The following is a 23,916-nucleotide window of genomic DNA, read 5'->3' on the forward strand; positions in this document are numbered from 1 at the left end:
TGAGGCCAATTCAATTCAATCCCAGCCTTTTCTATCGTTGGATTACTTGATCCAGTACTATAGTCCTCTTTTATATTCATGTAGTTCAGGTTGAGTTTTGTCACTCGAAATTAAAATAGTCATAATTGACAGAGTAATCAAACTATAGTCCCTCTCAGTTTTAGTCCTCTGGAACTCATTAATATTAATTGCCACATCCTTGAAGAAGTGTTCAGATATTCAAATAAAAATGGTTTTAGGTTAAAGAATACAATGTTAACTGGGTCCCAAAGAGAATAAAATCAAGCACGTTAGAAGTAACATAAGAAAGCAAAATTAAGATGACTTGGGTGAAGACCAGAAGATGCTGACAAATCATATAAGCTTTGCCAGAATCACATGCACATACCACACACACACATATGCACACACTCAAGTTAGACTTGGGTTTTACAAAAAGAAACTTTAATTTTTCACAGATACAGAACATAATTTTAAAAGAAGTTATAAATTTTTTTTTACAATTAATGACTTTAAATTGTCCTGTTCCTCTTTATAAGTATTATGATCTTGTATGTGTAACTTCATTCCAGACTTAAATAAAATACCCCCCTCAGGTTCAACTATTTCTCTTTTTCCTATGTTTTCTCATTTCGCACTGTTTAATCTTCTATGATGAGATTAAAAACTTTTTAATATGCAAAGCATTCACTTATTTATTTTCTTTACTTACACCTGATCATTTCTTTCCTCTGATCTCTTAGTAAAGAGAAACAAAATATTCTTAATGGATTATTTAGGGAAAAGCAACCAGTAGGAAGAAGAAACATTGGGCTACAGGAGGTCTAAGCCAACCCTGACTTTGGGAATGCATGCACCATGAGGAAGAGAAGGAATAGAAAAACCAAGATGGCAGAGTCAGGACAGCAAAAGTAGTAGTGTGAGAGTTTCCCAGGAGTTTGTGAGTGAGAGAGAACTAGAGATGATATGATACTCTGATTTCCCACAAGCTAAAATAAGATTTGAGTTTAGATTGATACTTCTGTCTGATCTTTGATTGGAACAGTGCAGTGTGTACTATGCACAGGCTGATAACAGAAAATACACATAACACTAAAATCTGAGGTCGTAAACAGGAAAGGCACACACCTCTACCCAGAACTGACCACACTGTATTAAGAGGGACTTTGACAAGGGAGAGGCATTGAAAAGTCAAGTCAATAAAGGTGGAAGTATAAGGTCTGAAGGAAGAACCGATTATCAAAGATCACATCTGATCAGAAACAATGCTGAGCCAATCCCATTCTGGGTCCCAAGCAGCAAAGCCCATTTTAACAGAAGAGGGCAAGGATACTGCTTGGGATGTTCAGACAGTGGGAATGACACAGGTCGATCATTTCAAATATTTCATTTTAAAATAAGACAAGGGGGATGAGAAGTAGTATAGATCCTCTAGGATGTACCCAAACCGGAAGTAGCCATGTAGCTGACAACTTCAAGCTTCTATATCTCAAAAACATCTACTTGTTTCCTCAAGAGGCAAATCCTCTAAGAAGTCATCTGCAGCCCACAGCATCTGTCTCAATGCAGAGAGGTTCAGAACGTCCATGACAGGCTCCAGCTCCCACTCTGAGGTATAATTACTAACCACAAAGATGTCAGAAAGAGCAAATCCAAGTTCTCTGTGAACTGCCTCTAGCTGCAATACAGAATTTAAAACCCAGAAATCTTAAAACAGTGAAAAATACAATTTTATGTTGATATAAATTATGAAAGCAATATCAAAAAGTAGGAGCTTGGCAATACTTGTCCTGTTGGAGAATGTGGAGACAGAGATCTGGCCCCATAAAGGGGTTTCTTCAAGAACTTCGCAAGCCAAGTTCTAATATCACTGCTAATTTTCATTTAGAATACACATAATAGATTCAATGTGAATTACAAACTAAAGATAACTAATAGATCCATACAAACTACTCTGAAATAGAAGAATTTTTAACACCCTTATATTAGAATCTATCATTTCCTTCAGTTTCCTTTTAAAGGTTATTCTCAGGATAAGTCTATTTTACTAGACTGGTTTAATGTTGATGTTTAATTCATGCTTAGACTAGTTTATTTGTGGAACCACACTCCCTGGGTTCAAAGTAGGGCTCTGTCACTCCCTAGCATTGTCAGTAAACTGGCAAATGCTTTACTCTGTGTGCTTTTGTTTACTTATCTATTAAATGTGGTAATGACAGTACCCATCTCATAAGGTTGTTATAAGTATTGAATAGGAAAATCTATCACAGAGAGTGGCATGGACATATATACACTACAAAACGTAAAATAGATAGCTAGTGGGAAACAGCCACATAGCACAGGGAGATCAGCTCGGTGCTTTGTGACCACCTAGAGGGGTGGGATAGGGAGGGTGGGAGGGAGGAAGATGCAAGAGGGAAGAGATATGGGGATATATGTATATGTATAACTGATTCACTTTGTTATAAAGCAGAAACTAACACACCATTGTAAAGCAATTATACTCCAATAAAGATGTTAAAAAAAAAAAAAAAAAGAAAATCTGTCACATATTTAGTGCTCAACAAATATTAGCTATCATTATATCCTCCCAACTGTTGTTTCCACCTCCAGGTTCCTTTTGACTCCAGTCTATTCTGCACATGGGCAGCAGATTAATTTTTGTGAAGCTTAACTTTGGTCATATCATTACTCTTTCAAAAAAGAGTAATTGCTGTGATTCCACATAATGCACCTAATTAATAATACCACTTCATGCAAATGTAACTTTCTCACTTTCTCTCCCCCTCCAAAGATCCAGCCCTCCGCTAAACTAAATGACTCCATGCTTCCGATACACGCTGCCATTTCCTTCATTGATGTATTGACTTATGCTGCCCCCAGGGCCTCAATATTTTCCCCTTTTTGTCCCTTCACTTCCTGAAGTACTCCTCCTCCTTGAAAGCCATTTCCCAGTACCACCCCAGTAATGAAATCTTCCCCCATCCACTTTAATACAATTTCTTCCTTCTCTAAACTTTCAAAGCATCTTATTTTTAATCATTTCTATTTATTATACTCAATCATATCATATTCTTTTGTCAATTTTTTCTTATACTACCCCCCATCCCTTCACCTCTACCTATAAAATCATATGCTTTTTAGCACAGGGAAATTGTTTTAATTATCTGTGTATTTGATTAGAGACTATCACACTGGCTTGATCATTCAAGGTAATCAATAAATATTAGTTGAATTGAACCTAACTGAATTAAATTATAATAAATGGAATTATCTGTGTCAGTGTAAAGATAAGTATATATTTAACTTTTTAAAACTTGGGAAATGAATCTGAATTATCCCATGCAATTGTTTTAATTCTTCTTAAACTCAGTAGGTACTTATTTTTACTTTTATTTTTATACACAGTAATATATCATTATAGTGACACAGTACCCCAGAAAATGTGTTTACAAATGGCATCATCCATTACCTTGAGTTTCACAGGCACACATCTGTATATGTCTATAAGGTCACCTTTTGTAATCAGATCCAAGGTATCCACATGAGTGAGCAATACCACGTGGACCACACCTATGCCAAAAAGATCCATATTGTTTTTGTTATTATAGAAAACATCAGTATTTTTCGTTTAATCAACTATCAGTTACGGGATAGGCTATCTATGGAGCAATTTCAGAGACTTGGGAAGGTTCCCTATCCCCCACAAAAAAATCCCCCTTAACTACTCATTCGTAGCTGGAATTCCTCTGACACAGGAAGTTTCCTTCATTGCCTCTTATGGGAAAAGACGAGGCTTCAAATGAAACCACCCTCTTGGAAGAGATAACTAAAATGTATGCTATAATATCACTGATTGATTTCATATCCCATCCAAACAGTTGTGTTTTTATGGAAACTAGAGAAAAGACCAAAAGGACTCTAACAAACAAGATGGGAGAGAAGAGGCCTCAGGAAGGAGATGGAATTTGTCAAAGCAACACAAATAAATTGTTCGGATGTCACAATGTTAGCAATCACCTCCCTGCACACCACCCTTGCAAGCTTTTAAATTTCCGTGAGCAAGTAAATCAATCACTCCCTGCTTCTAACTTAATCAAAGTTGTGACAAATTGGCTCATTCCCAAACAGAATGGATAACAGAGCTGAGAAAAGCTAGTGAGGCACCCTAATTCCCTAATCCTATTTACCTTCTCCAAAGCCTTTATGCTACCTCTCCCTACTCAACATCTTACTTTCCTGCCTCTTTTTCTTAATGAAATGTTCTTTTCCACTTTCCAATCCTTTCAGACACAAAGGGGAAATTTAGGACTCTTGGTAAATAAATGCATTCTGGGATGCCGTGGTAGCAGGTAGTGAGAACTGCACTAAGCTCTTCATCTGTATTAATTTGTTTAATCTTTACAATAAATCTCTGAGGTAGGAGCTATTATTATACTAATTTTATAGATCAGAAGATTGAGGCATAAAGTTTGAGCCACCTGCGCAAAGTCACACAGCTAGTGAGTGATTGATTTGATTGACTCACACTGATTAACCAGGGAATATTCACATATGCAATTTCTTAAGTTCTTCATCTTGTCCCCAAAGCATCCTACAGTATAATCAATTGCCCTTAGTAGTAAAGTGGAAAGAGACTCACCACACTTAATCAACTCCCTTCGAATTCTTCTGATCTTTTCCACCATCTCATCAGAGAGGTGACCAACAGAGTTGGCATCGAATACAAATGCCACACAATGGATTCTGTCCTTCAGCATTGGGCAGCCTGTATAGTTACCAAGATCTGGTGTGATTGGTTTCATGGAATTAAACTGTAAGGTAAACATAAAGCAACATATTAATTCAATGAATATTTATGAGCACACACTCTGTACCAGGCACTATGCAAGTGACTGAAACAGTGAACAAAACAGGCAGGTATCTAATATTAAAGGGCTAGCAATCTGGTAGAGGAGACAGTCATTATGCAAGTAGCTAGCTGTCCTTTCACATAGTCAGGTAAAGCTTCTGTGAGGAAGGGACATATACTCTGAAAGCTAAAAAATAGGGGGAGTTAGTCTGATAAAGGGAATAAAGATATGGCAGAAAGTGTTCTAGATAGAAGAAGCAATATGGGCAAAGGTGGAGGTGAAAGCATTCAGAAAGAAATCTGGTATCATGAGGCAGAATACAAGGGGAAACGTGGTCCAAATGGGATGCATTTACTCTTGAATTAACAGTTCCTCTGCTGGAAATCTGTCCCACAGATACCCTGGCAAAAATACAAAATGATGTATGTACAAGGCTATTAACTTCAGGGCTATTTGTAGTGGCAAAAGTCTGATTCACCAGTAACATATAGTATTCTATCACTTCGCTAAGAAAGGGGAAACCACAAGTAAACCATAAATTTTTATATGGTTACTTATAAGAGGAGGACTATATTTTAAGAGGCAGAGAAAAAATGTATTCTTTGAGTAGAAAGAATGGATTCTGCCTTCTTTCATAGATTTGACTTATATATAAATGATAAACATAAATATAAAACAAAATGAAATTTTAAAAGCTATCCATAACTTAAAATTAAACAAATAAACTCTTACATCCAGCTGGGGTCATAACTACACAGAGAGAAACTCTTTGATTGACTTGAAAACACAGTAATTTGTATATTCTTACTACATGATACTTCCTAAATACAATATAAAAATCTGTTAAAAAGACTAAATTGTTTCCAGCTTTGATTGTGATTATATTATCTTGATATTAAATATGATTAGATAGTTTATAGTAGTAGTAGAATTTTTGCTCTGAGATTACAGTGAATATTACATGAGATAAAGCAAATGAGTTGTGACATGATATTCTGCAATCTCTTGTGTCCTTGAGAATAGGGATTCTCCACTGGGAGAAATCAGATAGACGATAGAAGAGATTAAGTAAAAATTCTCTAGCCCTGTATTTGAATGGAAAGTTTCTGCATGAATTTATAAAGTATTTTATCATATATATATATACACATACATATGTATATCTTAGCCCTGTCTACAGAAAAGGGCAAAAACCAGTGACCAACGAAGAAGCAGTCAATAATTCTAATGACCCAAACCAGGACTCCTTAGAGAAATAACTGATTCAAAATCTAGAGCTGGAAATATACAAGATATGGCTTGGATATCTAGTATATCATAAATAAGGAATATAGAAGATTTTTAGGTTTCTGTCAAAAGGATTCCACATCCAAATTGTAGAGGTTCCCACTTGTCAAAGACGGTATATTTGGCATTGGTACAAAGAAAAACTACAGTGGATAGAAATATATCAAATATGTTCAATTCATGAGTTCATATTAATAATAAAATAATAAATGGTCATTATTGGCAGATACAAAAAACTAACTTACTGATTCAAAAGCTTGCAAAAAAGAAAAAAATGAAGCATACATCCTGCCTTTCCTATATAAACTGTACCACTAAGTACCCAAGGAGTAGATGAGGGGAAGTTTCTCTTTCATATGTGAAATGAAAAAGGAGTGATAGAAAAAGAATATCACTATTTTCACACTCATGAATAAAGGATCTAGGCGTTGAACATTAATTAATATCTATATTAGAAAAATGAGAAAACCCAATGTTGTGTGCCTCTTCATGAAAGAACACAACACCACTTATGAAGTAGAAGCTGAATCTGAACATGCCTCCAGGTTCAACTACCAGTTTTTAGGATACATAGAATACAGAGGACCATGGAAAACTACATCGAGGGGTTCAAATAGCAAAGTTCAGACTATGGGTTAGTCTACAGAACAAACAATGAAATGTCTTAAAAAAAATTTTTTTTCAAAGAAAAATACCAGAAGATATAGAGGCAGAACATACAGATTAAAAGAGGCTGGGAGGAGCTTCAAGATGGTGGGAGAGTAAGACGTGGAGATCAACTTCCTCCCCATAAATACATCAGAAATACATCTACATGTGGAACAACTCCTACAGAACACCTACTGAATGCTGGCAGAAGACCTCAGACTTCCCAAAAGGCAAGAAACTCCCTACGTACCTGGGTAGGGCAAAAGAAAAAAGAAAAAACAGAGACAAAAGAATAGGGACGGGACCTGCACCAGTGGGAGGGAGCTGTGAAGGAGGAAAGGTTTCCACACACTAGGAAACCCCTTCACGGGCGGAGACTGCGGATGGCGGAGGGGGAAGCTTTGGAGCCACGGAGGAGAGCGCAGCCACAGGGGTGCAGAGGGCAAAGCGGAGAGACTCCCGCACAGAGGCTTGGCGCCGAGCACCACTCACCAGCCCGAGAAGCTTGTCTGCTCCCCCGCCGGGGCGGGCGGGGGCTGGGAGCTGAGGCTTGGGCTTCGGTCGGATCCCAGGGAGAGGACTGGGGTTGGCTGCATGAACACAGCCTGAAGGGGCTACTGCTCCACAGCTAGCCGGGAGGAGTCTGGGAAAAGGTCTGGAGCTGCTGAAGAGACAAGAGACTTTTTCTTGCCTCTTTGTTTCCTGGTGCGCGAGGAGAGGGGATTAAGAGCACCGCTTAAATGAGCTCCAGAGACGGGCGCGAGCTGCGGCTATCAGCGCGGACACCAGAGACGGGCTTGAGACGCTAAGGCTGCTGCTGCTGCCACCAAGAAGCCTGTGTGCGAGCACAGGCCACTATCCACACCTCCCCTCCTGGGATCCTGTGTAGCCCGCCACTGCCAGGGTCCCGTGATCTGGGGACAACTTCCCCAGGAGAACGCACGGCGCACCTCAGGCTGGTGCAACGTCACGCCGGCCTCTGCCACCTCAGGCTCGCCCCGCATTCCGTACCCCTCCCTCCCCCGGGCCTGAGTGAGCCAGAGCCCCTGAATCAGCTGCTCCTTTAACCCCGTCCTGTCTGAGCAAAGAACAGACACCCTCAGGCGACCTACACGCAGAGGCGGGTCAAAATCCAAAGCTGAACCCTGGGAGCTGTGCGAACAAAGAAGAGAAAGGGAAATCTCTCCCAGCAGTCAATTTGATTTACCCTGCATCTCTGGAATACCTGAATAGACAACGAATCATCCCAAATTGAGGAGTTGGACTTTGCGAGAAATGATATATATTTTTTTCCCCTTTTCCTCTTTTTGTGAGTGTGTATGCGTATGCTTCTGTGTGTGATTTTGTCTGTATAGCTTTGCTTTTACCATCTGTCCTAGGGTTCTGTCTGTCCTTTTTTTTTTTTTTTTTTTAGTATAGTTTTCAGCGCTTGTTATCATTGGAGGATTTGTTTTGGTTGTTCTCTTCTTTCTTTCTTTCTTTTTAATTACTTAAAAGAAATTTTTAATACTTATTTTTTGTTTTTATTTTAATAACTTTTTAATCTTATTTTATTTTATTTTATCTTTTTCTTTCTTTCTTTCTTTCTCTCACCCTTTTATTCTGAGCCATGTGGATGACAGGCCTTTGGTGCTCCAGCCAGGCTTCAGGGCTGTGCCACTGAGGTGGGAGAGCCAAGTTCAGGACATTGGTCCACGCGAGACCTCCCAGCTCCATGTAATATCAAATGCTGAAAATCTCTCAGAGATCTCCATCTCAACACCAAGACCCACCTGCACTCAATGACCAGGAAGCTCCAGTGCTGGACAAACAGCAAGCTACAGGGCTGGAAACCTATGCCAAACAACTACCAAGACAGGAATACAAAGCCACCCATTAGCAGACAGGCTGCTGAAAATCATAATAGGTCACAGACAACCCAAAACACACCACAAGACGTGGACCTGCCCACCAGAAAGACAAGATTCAGCCTCAACGACCAGAACACAGGCACTTGTCCCCTCCACCAGGAAGCCTACCCAGCCCACTGAACCAACCTTAGTCACTGGGGACAGACACCAAAAACAACGGGAACTATGAAACTGCAGCCTGCAAAAAGGAGACCCCAAACACGGTAAGTTAAACAAAATGAGAAGACAAAGAAACACACAACAAATGAAGGAGCAAGGTGAAAACCCACCAGACCTAACAAATGAAGAGGAAATAGGCAGTCTACCCGAAAAAGAATTCAGAATAATGATAGAAAAGATGATCCAAAATCTTGCAAATAGAATAGAGAAAATACAAGAAACGTTTAACAAGGACCTAGAAGAGGTAAAGGGAAACAAACAATCATGAACAACACAATAAATGAAATTAAAAATTCCTTAGAAGGGATCAATAGCAGAAAAACAGAGGCAGAAGAATGGATACGTGACCTGGGAGATAAAATAGTAGAAATGACGACTGCAGAGCAGAATAAAGAAAAAGAATGAAAAGAATTGAGGACAGTCGCAGAGACCTCTGGAACAATATTAAATGCACCAACATTCGAAATATAGGGGTTCCAGAAGAAGAAGAGAAAAAGAAAGGGACTGAGAAAATATTTGAAGAGATTATAGTTGAAAACTTCCCTAATATGGGTAAGGAAATAGTTAATCAAGTCCAGGAAGCACAGAGAGTCCCATACAGGATAAATCCAAGGAGAAACACGCCAAGACACCTATTAATCAAACTATCAAAAATTAAATACAAAGAAAAAATATTAAAAGCAGCAAGGGAAAGACAACAAATAATATACAAGGGAATCCCCATAAGGTTAACAGCTGATCTTTCAGCAGAAACTCTGCAAGCCAGAAGGGAGTGGCAGGACATATTTAAAGTGATAAAAGGGAAATACCTACAACCAAGATTATTTTACCCAGCAAGGATCTCATTTAGATTTGATAGAGAAATTAAAACCTTTACAGACAAGCAAAAGCTAAGAGAATTTAGCACCACCAAACAAGCTTTACAACGAATGCTAAAGGAACTTCTCTAGGCAGGAAACACAAGAGAAGGAAAAGACCTACAATAACAAACCCAAAACAATTCAGAAAATGGTAATAGGAACATACATATTGATAATTACCTTAAATGTAAATGGATGAAATGCTCCAACCAAAAGACATAGACTGGCTATATGGATACAAAAACAAGACCCGTATATATGCTGTCTACAAGAGACCCACTTCAGACTTAGGGACACATACAGACTGAAACAGAGGGGATGGGGAAAGAGATTCCATGCAAATGGAAATCAAAAGAAAGCTGGAGTAGCAATTCTCATATCAGACAAAATAGACTTTAAAACAAAGACTATTACAAGAGACAAAGAAGGACACTACATAATGATCAAGGGATCGATCCAAGAAGAAGATATAACAATTGTAAATATTTATGCACCCAACATAGGAGCACCTCAATACATAAGGCAAATACTAACAGCCATAAAAGGGGAAACCAATAGTAACACAATAATAGTAGGGGACTTTAACACCCCACTTTCACCAATGGACGGATCATCCAAAATGAAAATAAAAAAGGAAGCACAAGCTTTAAATGATACATTAAACAAGAAGAACTTAATTGATATTTATAGGACATTCCATCCAAAAACAACAGAATACACTTTCTTCTCAAGTGCTCATGGAACATTCTCCAGGATAGATCATATCTTGGGTCACAAGTCAAGCCTTGGTAGATTTAAGGAAATTGAGATCATATCAAGTATTTTTTCTGACCACAACACTATGAGACTAGATATCAATTACAGGAAAAAATCTGTAAAAAATAAAGACACATGGCGGCTAAAAATTACACTACTTAATAACCAAGAGATCACTGAAGAAATCAAACAAGAAATCAAAAAATACCTAGAAACAAATGACAGTGAAAACACCATGACCAAAACCTATGGGATGCAGCAAAAGCAGTTCTAAGAGGGAAGTTTATAGCAATAGAATCCTACCTCAAGATACTAGAAACATCCCAAATAAACAATCTAACCTTACACCTAAAGCAATTAGAGAAAGAAGAACAAAAAAACCCCAAAGTTAGCAGAAGGAAAGAAATCATAAAGATCAGATAAGAAATAAATGAAAAACAAATGAAGGAAACAATAGCAAAGATCAATAAAACTAAAAGCTTGTTCTTTAAGAAGATAAACAAAATTGATGAACCATCACCAGATTCATCAAGAAAAAAGGGGAGAAGACTCAAATCAATAGAATTAGAAATGAAAAAGGGGAAGTAACAACTGACACTATAGAAATACAGAAGATCATGAGAGATTGCTGCAAGCAACTATATGCCAATAAAATGGGCAAATTCGTAGAAATGCACGACCTTCCAAGACTGAACCAGGAAGAAATAGAAAATATGAACAGACCAATCACAAGCACTGAAATTGAAACTGTGATTAAAAAATCTTCAAACCAACAAAAGCCCAGGACCAGATGGCTTCACAGGTGAATTCTATCAAACATTTAGAGAAGAGCTAACACCTATCCTTCTCAAACTCTTCCAAAATATAGCAGAGGGAGGAACACTCCAAAACCCATTCTATGAGGCCACCATCACTCTGATACCAAAACCAGAAAAAGATGTCACAAAAAAAGAAAACTACAGACCAATATTACCAATGAACATACATGCAAAAATCCTCAACAAAATACTAGCAAACAGAATCCAACAGCACATTAAAAGGATCATACACCATGATAAAGTGGGGTTTATCCCAGGAATGCAAGGATTCTTCCATATAATCAAATCAATCAATGTGATACACCATATTAACAAATTGCAGGAGAAAAACCATATGATTATCTCAATAGATGCAGAAAAAGCTTTTGACAAAATTCAACACCCATTTATGAGAAAAACCCTCCAGAAAGTAGGCATAGAGGGAACTTACCTCAACATAATAAAGGCCATATATGACAAACCCACAGCCAACATCGTCCTCAATGGTGAAAAACTGAAACCATTTTCACTAAGATCAGGAACAAGACAAGGTTGCCCACTCTCACCACTATTATTCAACATAGTTTTGGAAGTTTTAGCCACAGCAATCAGAGAAGAAAAAGAAATGAAAGGAATGCAAATCAGAAAAGAAGAAGTAAAGCTGTCACTGTTTGCAGATGACATGATACTATACATAGAGAATCCTAAAGATGCTACCAGAAAACTACGAGAGCTAATCAATGAATTTGGTAAAGTAGCAAGATACAAAATTAATGCACAGAAATCTCTTGCATTCCTATACACTAATGATGAAAAATCTGAAAGTGAAATTAAGAAAACACTCCCATTTACCATTGCAACAAGAAGAATAAATACCACAGAATAAACGTTCCTAAGGAGACAAAAGACCTGTATGCAGAAAATTATAAGACACTGATGAGAGAAATTAAAGATGATACAAATAGATGGAGAGACATACCATGTTCTTGGATTGGAAGAATCAACATTGTGAAAATGACTATACCACCCAAAGCAATCTACAGATTCAATGCAATCCCTATCAAACTACCAGTGGCATTTTTCACAGAACTAGAACAAAATATTTCACAATTTGTATGGAAACACAAAAGACCCTGAATAGCCAAAGCAATCTTGAGAAAGAAAAGCGGAGCTGGAGGAATCAGGCTCCCAGGCTTCGGACTGTACTACAAAGCTACAGTAATCAAGACAGTATGGCACTGGCACAAAAACAGAAATATAGATCAATGGAATGGGTTAGAAAACCCAGAGATAAACCCACGCACATATGGTCACCTTATCTTTGATAAAGGAGGCAAGAATATACAATGGAGAAAAGACACCCTCTTCAATAAGTGGTGCTGGGAAAACTGGACAGCTACATGTAAAAAAATGAAATTTGAACCCTCCCTAACACCATACAGAAAAATAAACTCAAAATGGATTAAAGACCTAAATGTAAGTCCAGTCACTATCAAATTCTTAGAGGAAAACATAGGCAGAACACACCATGACATAAATCACGCAAGATCCTTTTTGACACACCTTCTAGAGAAATGGAAATAAAAACAAAAATAAACAAATGGGACCTAATGACACTTTAAAACTTTTGCATAGCAAAGGAAACCATGAACAAGATGAAAAGACAACCCTCAGAATGGGAGAAAATATTTGCAAATGAAGCAACTGACAAAGGATTAATCTCCAAAAATTACAAGCTGCACATGCAGCTCAATATCAAAAAAACAAACAACCCAATCCAAAAATGGTCAGAAGACCTAAATAGACATTTCTCCAAAGAAGATATACAGATTGCCTGCAAACACATGGCAAATAATACTCAACATCATTAATCATTAGAGAAATGTAAATCAAAACTACAATGTGATATCATCTCACACAGGTCAGAATGGCCATCATCAAAAAATTCTACAAACAATAAATGCTGGAGAGGGTGTGGAGTAAAGGGAACCCTCATATACTGTTGGTGGGAATGTAAAATGATACAGCCACTATGGAGAACAGTATGGAGGTTCCTTAAAAAACTAAAACTATAACTACCATACGACCCAGCAATCTCATTACTGGGCATTTCCCCTGAGAAAACCATAATTCAAAAAGAGTCATGTACTACAACGTTCATTGCAGCTCTATTTACAATAGCCAGAACATGGAAGCAACCTAAGTGTCCATCAGCAGATGAATGGATAAAGAAGATGTGGCACATATATACAATGGAATATTACTCAGCCATAAAAAGAAACGAAATTGAGTTTTTTGTAGTGAGGTGGATGGACCTAGAGTCTGTCATACAGAGTGAAGTAAGTCAGAAAGAGAAAAACAAATACCGTATGCTAACACATATATATGGAATCAAAAAAAAAAAAAAGGTCAGGAAGCACCTAGGGCCAAGACGGGAAGAAAGATGCATACCTCCTAGAAAATGGACTTGAGGACATGGGGAGAGGGAAGGGTAAGCTGGGACAAAGTGAGAGAGTGGTAGTGTATATATAGACATATATACACTACCAAATGTAAAATAGATAGCTAGTGGGAAGCAGTCGCATAGCACAGGGAGATCTGCTCGGTGCTTTGTGACCAGCAAGAAGGGTGAGATAGGGAGGGTGGGAGGAAGGGAGATGCAAGAGGGAAGAGATATGGGGATATATGTATATGTATAACTGATTCACTTTGATATAAAGCAGAAACTAACACACCATTGTAAAGCAATTATACTCCAATAAAAACGTTTAAAAAAATGTAATTATGAATTCTGTTCTTGTCACTCTTCTAATAAACCTAGCATGCTCCTTCAAAAAAATAAAAAAATAAAACAGGTTGGATAGATTTATTTGAATAATTTTTTGAACAAACTGTTATAAAAGATGCATGATACTTAAAAGAGAAATAGAAATGGGTAATATTTGATAAATTAAGAGCAGCTATTACTCTTAGATGTGATAAGCATATCATGGCTATGTTTAATAAAAGACACATATGACCTTATGTGTATACATGTATTTATATGTATTTAAATGCATATTCATTTATGGATGAAATATTATGACTTCTCAGATCTTCTTCCAAATAATACAGGAGAGGAGAAAGTGGGTAGGCACAGATGAAACAAGATTGGCTATAAATAAAAAATCGTTGAAGCTATGCAAATGTAAATTCATTAAATTATTTTGTCCACTTTTGCATGGGTTTAACATTCTCTAAATAAATATTTCTTTTAAAGAATATTTTAAAATAAACTAAATACCTCTACAAGATAACTCTACATTAAAGAATGAAAGAAGCTTGCATGCATATAAAAATAAAGCATGCTCTGTTTCTGGATAAAAACACTGGATATGTAAAGATGTATATCAACATTCAATATACAATTTTAATGTAATTTCAATCAAAGCTCCAACAAATCAAACACAAATACAAACAATCAAATAAAACACTAACAAGTTCATTTAGAAAAAGAAAAGTATATGTATAAAATAGTCCAAAACATGTGAGAAATGAATAATGAATATGACATCCAGTGGGTTATCAAGACATCATTGATTGCTATGGCAATTAAAACAATTAGACAATATGGTAATAAAAGCAATATTATAAAGGAATTGACAAATACATTAATAGGACAAACTATAGATTGCAATAATAAATACCCATATTTAGAAGGGAAAGATACAGCATTCAATAAAAGATGTTAGCACATTCGCCTATTCATTTGGAACAAGGTGAATTAATAATTAACTTAAGATCTAAATGTTTATAAAAAGGAATGGGAAAGTTTTTTAAAAGGCAGACTAAAGTAGCTTTTCTCTTTAATCTCTTCCTTCCTCTTGCCTGGAACACCAATGGTGCTTAGCATGAATATCTTGAGAACATAAAGATGAAACCACATGTCTTAGTCAGCTTGGGCTGCTATAACAAGTTACCGTATTGGGTTACTTAAACAACAAATTTTTATTTCTCATAGTTCTGGAAACTAGGAAATCCAAGATCAAGGTGCTGGTAAATTTTGTGTGTGGTTAGACCCTGGTGTGTAGACAGCCACCTTCTTGCTGTGTCCTCATATGGCTGCAAGAGAGGTCATCTCTCTTGTGTCCTTTCTCACAAGGGCACTAATTGCATTCATGAGGGCTTCACCATCATGACCTAATCACCTCCCAAACTTGCTCTGTCTCCAAACATCATCACACTATGGATTAAGGCTTCAACATGTGAATGGAGGGTGGGGGGCAAACATTACAACCATAGCCTTATGCTGAGGATCTCAGAACAGAAAGTCAGAAGGACACATGAAATTAATAACCTTCCACACTTGCCCAAAGCAGCCTACCTTCAAACTTTCTGTTACATAAGAAAAATCACCCTTGTGAGTAAATTGATGTAGTTAGACTTCTGTTCCACATAGCCAAAAGCAATTGAATGTATAACAACATTCAGAGTTGTTATAACAACTATGAGAGAAGAACCCTATGGATGTTTTAATTCTTTATAAAATAAAATATCAAAAAGCAGAAAAATATCTTGAACAAGTGTAGTTTAATAAAATAATGCCAGTGCACTAAACTAGAGTCTAATATTGTCGATAGTGGGCAAAAATAAACATTTCAAGTATCAATTATACTTTCTCAATAATTAGCCAAATCTTACCTGGTATCTGTCAGGAATGCAGCCTTCTAAGATATAGGGTATGTCATCCATGTGCAGCCCTTCTTCTTTCTCACTCAGTCCCATTGAGTCACACAGAATAAATGGCAGGGTGTTGCCATCCTTCCCGTCCTTAATGAAATACGTTCTGTACTGCAGAGGAAAAAAAAGTGACTTTAAAAGTTCATTTTCTAAAAAACTGCAAATTGAAATGAAGTCTACGTGTAAATTGAAATGAAGTCTACATGTAATGAAATTGATCAGCAAAAGACTTTTCAAATATAATTAACTTGAACAAAGAAACAAAGGCTGAGTGACCTAGAACAAACTCACCTTTTCAGACATCCCGGTTGTCTTAGACCCCACCAAAGCCTGGTTTGTTACATGGCCTCGGAAAACAGACTTCACTGAGTTGAAAAAGCTAGACTTCCCGGCTCCAATTGGACCCAAAAGCAGAATTCGTACTTGGCAAACCCGGCCTCCATATGGTTCGTAAGTTCTTATAGCAGTCAATAAGCTCTCCCTGAGCCTGTTTAGACAAGACAATTTTAACAGTTGACTAAGGTTAGGTCACAAGACTCTACCATAAATTTTCCTAGAATTCAGTCTCTTTTCTCATATGTTATTATTTATTTTTGATTAGCATCTTGTATTAAAAGACATGAAAATATCCTATCTCAAATCCTATTGTAAAAGAAGTAAAAGTAACAGTTTTAACTAAAGCCAATCAGACATAAAACCTTTCAGATTTAATCATATATAAACCTTGGAATAAACAGCAATTATGTTAAACATGAAGATAAATTATCAATAATAAACTTCAAAAACCACAACGTAATATGTGACTTTTGAGGTTTATAGAAGTAGAAAATTTCTAACATGTCCTTGAAGTTCATGATAGGTATTACCCACCTGCCAACCACCCCTGCCCTGAAGTAGTTGAAACCAACCATAGCTGTAAGAATTCTAAGCAAAAGTGTAGACATTCAGCCAAATAAATATTTCCTTTCAAGTATATAAAAACATTAGAAATGTCTTTCATCCACTCAGTGTTCTTTTTGTTTTAACATTACTCTTACGAAATATTTTATGATTATAAATATAACTTGTTCTTGGTGATCCACAAGTTATCTGCTATAATTTGCACTACGAATTTTATTGACAAAACCTATAATAGAATAAGTCTAAGATAATGAATAGAATAATAGAACATTAAGAACATTGACTTACTCAGTGAGCCCATCCATCCTCCTTTTGTCCAATAAATCTAGAGAAATAATCAAAGAATAATGAAGATTACAAGTTGTTGAATGACTGGCACTGAATGAATGCCATGAATTCACTAGGAAAAAATATAAAAATAGCCTTTCTGTAGGAACAGTGCAGTATGATGAAAAGCAAGTGGAGAAAATTATGGGAAATCTTAACATATTTCATTTGAAGAGTCCAGAGCTAGACTCAATGTAGGCGTTGCAAGACTATAGCGTCAGCAGATCTTTTCTCACCAAATTACTCAGCAGTAGTGGGTGGCCCACTCCAACATGAGAGTTGAGGGCTGGAGTCCTCTCTGAATCAGAGAAGCAAGGTCTAGAGGCATGCACAGGCTAGGGAAAGACTGGAAACACTCTAAGATATTTTCTCCTCCATAAATCCAATAGGTCTGAATGGGATAATGAGCAAGGACACACAAATCAAAAAGCCACGGCACCAGATTTTCTCCAAAACCTACTGTCAACAATTGGGCTTCCTGGAACTTCCAATCCAATTGATTTTCTTCTTGGTGCAGAAGAGAATGTAGTACTTGTGCATAGCCAATCAGAGCACAGTGAGTGGTTCAGGGGTGGGCTTAGGTCTTCATTTGAACCAAGGAGACTCAGGCCCAGAATTCTTTTGTTTCTTGGAAAGATATAATTTTTTTTTATATATATATAAATTTATTTATTTATTTGTTTGTTTTTTGGTTTTTTAAAAATTTTTGGCTGTGTTTGGTCACCCTTGCTGTGTGCAGGCTTTCTCTAGTTGCAGTAAGCGGGGGCTACTCTTCGTTGTGGTGCACAGGCTTCTCATTGTGGTGGCTTCTCTTGTTGTGGAGCACGGGTTCTCGGCACACAGGCTTCAGTAGCTGTGGCATGTGGGCTCAGTAGTTGTGGCTTGCAGGCTCTTGAGCGCAGGCTCAGTAGTTGTGGTGCACGAGCTTAGCTGCTCCGCGGCATGTGGGATCATCCCGGGCCAGGGCTCGAACACGTGTCCCTTGCATTGGCAGGCAGATTCTTAACCACTGCACCACCAGGGAAGCCCCGGAAAGAGATACTCTTTTGTGGTGGATTTAAAACTGAAAGGATTAGGTGTAGTGATGCTGGTAATTCTCTAAACAACAAAAAAATAATACTGTGTGGAACATTTATAAATATAGCTATATGTATGGTTACAAAGAAAGCCTCTTTAAATTACCAAAAGGAGAAATAGTGAAGAACTGCATTCAATGACTGCAATATAATAAAACTGGAAAAGAACAAGTGTAAACAAAGAGAAGGGCAACCTCTTAGGATTTTACAAATCACTTTTTAGATACTTTAACATCCAAAAGGAAATTAAAAATCACAATAGTAAATATATAGGAAATAACAACAATATAAATGCTTCATATCAATCTTGGGTTAAAAGTACCTTTCATGAATAACAAGGAAGAAGGAAAGAAATAGAAAAGAATAGAGGGGAACAAACCTTAGAAATATAAGAATATATTAATAACAAAAATACAAAGACAAATTCATAAATTGAAAAAAGGGATAAATTAATATATAGTAATTAATTACTTTAAAATATGAAATAAATAAATTACTAACTAGTCTAACTAAAGAAAGCCAAATTGACAAAATGTCACACCACAGGTCACATACCAGAATGGCTATATATTGTAAAACCAGTGATAAAAGGTTTGGGGAAAGATTTAGAGTGACAGAAAGTCTCATACACTGCTTGTGGTAGTAGAATGGTATGACAGTGTTGGAAAACTTTATCAGTATCTACTGAAACTGAAAATACACATACCCAATGACCCAGAAATTTCATATTTATATTCTTCAAAAAATTATGTATATACACGAACCAAAAGACACACAGAAGAATATTTATAGCAGTATTATTTGTGATAGCTCCAAACTGGAAAACCCAAATGGTCACCAAAAGTGATTTGATTATTTTTTTAAAGTGTGATGGAATCATTACAATGGAATATTATATAAAAATTAAAAGGAAAAAATTACTACTACATATAATACTATGGATGAATCACTAGGGAGTTATAAGTTAAAATATCTGGCCTGGGATACATTCACTTACTTTACCAGGGAAAGAAAAAAAAGAAGTGACTGGGACTAATTTTCTTATAAATATGCTAATAACCTTGTCTCCTGGGAAATAAACTAATGATATTTGCTACAAGGAGAGTACTTATCTCTTGAATGTCTTTGACAGGATGTTCCTGGCTAAGAATTACTTACAGTAAATAAATCCAGATTTTATGGATTTATGAGGCATGTCTTCCTAGAAATGTCACATAAGCTGATTGTCTCAGTCTGCTTAGGCTGCTGTACATATTACCACAGACTGGATGGCTTAAACAACAGAAATTTACTTCTCGCATTCTGGAGGCTAAGTCCAACATCCAGATGTGGGCAAAGCAGGTTTCATTCTGAGGCCTTTCCTCTTGGCTTGTAGGAAAGTGGCTACCACCTTGCTGTGTGCTTGCAAGTCCTTTTCTTGTGGATTCGTGGGGAGAGGGAAAAACCTCCCTGGTGTCCCTTCTTATATGGAAACTTACTTTATCCCTATCAGATTAAGGTCCCATTCTTATGACCTCACTTAAGCTTAATTACTTCCTAGAGACCCTGTCTCCATGTATACTCACACTGGAGATTAGGGCTTCAACATGCCTTAATCGTAATTTGGGAGCCCATATCACTGGCATATAAATGTTCCATAATCTAATCACTCTTCAATATGTAAGGTGGCCCACAAACTTCATTTAAAAATGCTGCCTTCTGTTCTTAACCAGAAAACATATGTCTAATATGGGAAGGAAAAAATTAGGAGCCACGCAGAATATCTTAGTACTCTTCCTGACTTCTCTGAGATTTTTGATAGCCTTTATTCTTGAAATTATTAGTAAAACTTGATACTAGGTAAGACATCTGATTTGCAGAGGTCTGATTTTATAATCCAATCCCTTGTATTAGCCCAACCTCTTACACATAATATTGAATGAAAGAGGCCAGACACAGAAGAACACACACTTTGGTATAGTTCCAGTTATATAAAATTGAAAAATAATAAGTATTAATTAATGTTAATAGGAGCCAGAATAATCGTTACCTTTGGTTAGTAATAACTGAGAGGAGTCATAAAGGAGTCTTCTGAAACAATGGTAATAATCTATTTCTTCATCCAAGTACTGGTTACATGACTGTGTCCAATTTATAAAAGTTTGTCAGTTGGTACACTGATCAATTGTGCATTTCTGTTTATATGTTATACTTCAATAAATGGTTGACTTAACTGATCAGTTAGGGTCAACATCATGATGCATCCATGTAAATTTATCAGACTTCAACAACAACAAAAAGTTTTAAGCTGTTTGGGGCAGCCAGAAGAAAGATCAAATCACTCAAAGAGAAACAATAAAAAAATACTGCAAGTAAAAATAAATCTGGCCTAAGGTTTTCCACAGTAACACCAAAGCTGTGGAAACATTACAGTATCCCCCAGAATAAAATGTGATCCATGAATTATGTACTCTGCTAGTCATTTAAGTATAAAAACCACAATTAGTTTGGAAACATAAATGATCAGGGAATACTACTCCCAGGAGCCCCTCTTTTAAGTGGATAGATATAAACAAGTATTTCGTAGAAGAAATATAAATAACCAATACACGTAGACTCATTAACAATCAGGGATAAGCAAAAACTAAATGAGAAACCATCTTTTGACCATCAAATTGGTGAAGATTCTAAATATTGATAGTAGCAAAGACAGGCAAGGATACAGGGAAAGAATCATTTCTATAACACTCCTGGAGATAGCGCAGACAACTGAAGCTTTTGAAAGGGATCTATCGAAATGCAAATGTACATAATTCTTAAACAGCAATTCCACTACCAGGAAGTTACCATAGAGAAGTATTTTTGTGCACAGTTATATGTATACAGATATTACAGGAGCATTGTTTATAACAGCAAATATAAGAAACAATTTAAATGTCCTGTAGTAAAAAAAATAGGTAAATTAACTTTGGTCTTTTGATATAATGGATATAACAGGAAACTGCAGCAGAAAGGATTGAGTACCAGTCAAAAGAAGTTCAAGCTCTGGTTTCTTTTTGACAGTCTCACAATCTTCAAGTTTGCTTTCTGTGCTCTCTCTCTCTCTCTCTCTCTCTCTTCCTTTCACACTACCGCTTCCTCCCCACCCATTCCCCACACTCCACAGAAAACTCTGTATATTCTACTTTTGACCATGATTGTGTTGTAGAAAACAATTTGTGGCCAGGTTTCAGTCTGGGCCACCTGTAGATAAGGACAAGTATAAAAGTTATTGTTCCTTACAGGAATGAGTCAGCTAGAACCCTCCAAACATAAAGAGAACTCTATATAGCGTTATCTGGTTAAACCTACCTTCACATCGAAAAACTTCACATTCCTGGAAGGAAATATAACACTGAGGTAGTCCAAGTTTGTCCATTGTATTTATGCTAATAGCCACCTCTTTTTTCTCTAGGTTTATATTGAATTCAGAATTTCTATCACTTTCATAAAACAACATAGATAGTTGAAATGGCCCTATTTTGCAATGTGAAAATGTAGTCTCTTGAAAGGCAAAAAGGATAATGAAACAGTCTTCCGGGTAGCTCTTTGGCACATATGCCCCAAGAATGTGATCTTCACTATGAATCACTGTTATAATAGGTCCTTGTTTAGAGCATCTCTGAAGCAAACTTTCACTAGAGAATTCATGGACACTGGCCTTATAGAGAAGGCTAAACTGCTTTTCTCCAAAATGATTTTGCAGCTTTTTTTCTTGCATCCATGTCAAACAAGTTGTCACTGCCATACTTCTCAATCTGGTGGAAAATCAAATACATTTTCCATTAAATATTGAAAAACAGATAATATGTACTGCCACAAAGTTTGCATTTATGCCTTTTATTTACTTTACATTACAAATGAAATGAGTAAACGAGTAAACGGAGGGTGAATAGATAGCAAGAAAAGTCATTAGCTAGTTTTTCATTCTAAATAATTACTTTTTAAATTAAAAACAAAAAAGACTTGTTTGCAAGAGGCTGGGAAAAGTGGAAAGCAGCAAGTCATTTACCTGTTTGGAGGATCTATACAAGGGCTGAAGCTGAGAGTAGTTGCTCTCTCTGGACAGGGAGGCAGGCGCAAAGTGGGAGGAGAAAATTTCTCAGCAACCTTGAGGCTTCTGAGACTCAGATAAAAGGAAACTGAAACTCAGTGTGGCCCAGCCCAGTTGGCAGTGTGCCCATTTCCCTCCAGTGAGCAAGCATAAAGGAATCCAGCTAATTTTAGATAGCGAAGTCATATAAAAATAATATTGGAAGAATCAAGGAATTGAAGTAATCAGGAAAAAAACCTAATAGCTCGCTACCTTTTCTTAAAATGACTTTAAAAAAAAAATCTTTTAAGGAAAATTCAATCAGTTTCTGTACATGGACATACAAGAAAGCACTGTCTATTCTACCTCCGGAAGGTATCTCAAATACATTCACTCCTCTTCATCTCTGCTATCAATGTATTCTAAACCAATATATATAGATTGTTAAAACAGTCTCCTAATTGGTCCCTCTATTTTTCTGCTTGCCTCCTCTCCAATTCTTTCTCCTCAACAGAGCCAGTCAACTTCATTTGTAAAATACATACTAAATTATATAAATTTCACACTAAAACCCCTTCTCTGACTTCACATTGCTGGGGATCACAAACTTGTGTCGTATAGGCTGAACACAACCTGCAGATTTGTTTTGTAAGGCCACCACATTTCCTTTTCTTTCTTTCTTTCGTTCTTTCTTTCTTTCCTTCTTTCTTTCTTCCTTTCTTTCTCTTTCTGGGGGCCAGGGAGTGGATTTTAAGTTTGAATGCTTTTATATCATTCCAGTTCCAATTGTCCTCACCAATCCCCTATTCCTGGTTCTGAACTTTTTAAATTACTTGCCTGGCCCAAAAAGGAATTAAGTTTTTGACTCTATTTTAAAAAGCAATATCTAATAAAGATATTTTAAGCAGCTTTTAAGTATATTTACTTAGCTAAAAAAGTGCCAGAAGTTATCATATGTTTATTATTGCAAGGCATTTTCCATGTTATCTCATTTATTTATTTCAATAATCTTATGAGAAAGATACCAATCTTGCCTCCAGTTTTCAGATAAATAAACAGAATATTGGAGTTAAATAATTTGCCAAATTTCACTCCACTGCTAAATTGTAGAGCCAAGGTTTGAACCATAATCTAAGTGAAAACAGAGTGATAGTGGTTTCATGGGTACATACATTTGTCAAAACTGATCAAATTACATACTTTCAACAGGTGCAATTTAAAGTATCTCAGTTGTACCTTACTATAGCTGTTAAGAAAAAAAAGTTCACAATTTCCAAACAATATATTATCCTGTTTTTCCCTGTATTGTAAGGAAATTTGTAATACTATTAAACTGCCTGGCCACAGTTTAAGGGCAATGGCATACATAAATATACTTAAATAATTCATTAATATGAAAATAAAAGTAAGAAAAATAACATCTATGAGATCTCTGATCTTCCACTTGGAATAGATGCTCTTTTTCAAAAGCCATTAGTTATCTGTTAAGTCCAATGTCTCTATCTATGCAAGGTAAGCTTCCTATTTGTGTTGTGAACTGAGATTCTTTCATTCATTCTTTCTTTCAATATTT

The 23,916-nt window shown here is 36.6% G+C and overlaps 1 protein-coding gene across 1 annotated transcript; it reads right to left on the bottom strand.

Annotated features, from left to right (window-relative positions):
• Positions 1-422: 422 nt before the first annotated feature.
• IFI44 (interferon induced protein 44) lies at positions 423-22,437 on the bottom strand. Its single transcript, XM_082355712.1, has 8 exons — positions 22,323-22,437; positions 21,623-22,068; positions 17,178-17,214; positions 16,281-16,476; positions 15,951-16,100; positions 4,643-4,814; positions 3,473-3,573; positions 423-1,678 (listed from the first exon to the last, which is right to left on the bottom strand). The coding sequence occupies exons 2-8, from the start codon at positions 22,056-22,058 to the stop codon at positions 1,490-1,492; spliced, it is 1,281 nt and encodes a 426-aa protein (XP_082211838.1). The 5' UTR covers positions 22,059-22,068; positions 22,323-22,437; the 3' UTR covers positions 423-1,489.
• Between the last annotated feature and the right edge of the window lie 1,479 nt (positions 22,438-23,916).

The sequence above is a fragment of the Balaenoptera borealis genome (assembly GCF_965194805.1).
Source record: "Balaenoptera borealis genome assembly, chromosome: 1".
Classification (NCBI taxonomy): domain Eukaryota; kingdom Metazoa; phylum Chordata; class Mammalia; order Artiodactyla; family Balaenopteridae; genus Balaenoptera; species Balaenoptera borealis.

What these genes read in the sequence shown, in the direction of transcription:
- IFI44 (XM_082355712.1), bottom strand. Translation starts at nt 22,058, where the DNA reads ATGGCAGTGACAACTTGTTTGACATGGATGCAAGAAAAAAAGCTGCAA. An exon ending in TGAAGTTTTTCGATGTGAAG is followed by an intron (nt 17,215 to 21,622) that starts GTAGGTTTAACC and finishes TTATTTCTCTAG; the next exon opens with ATTTATTGGACAAAAGGAGG. An exon ending in CAACCGGGATGTCTGAAAAG is followed by an intron (nt 16,101 to 16,280) that starts GTGAGTTTGTTC and finishes TTTCCTCTGCAG; the next exon opens with TACAGAACGTATTTCATTAA.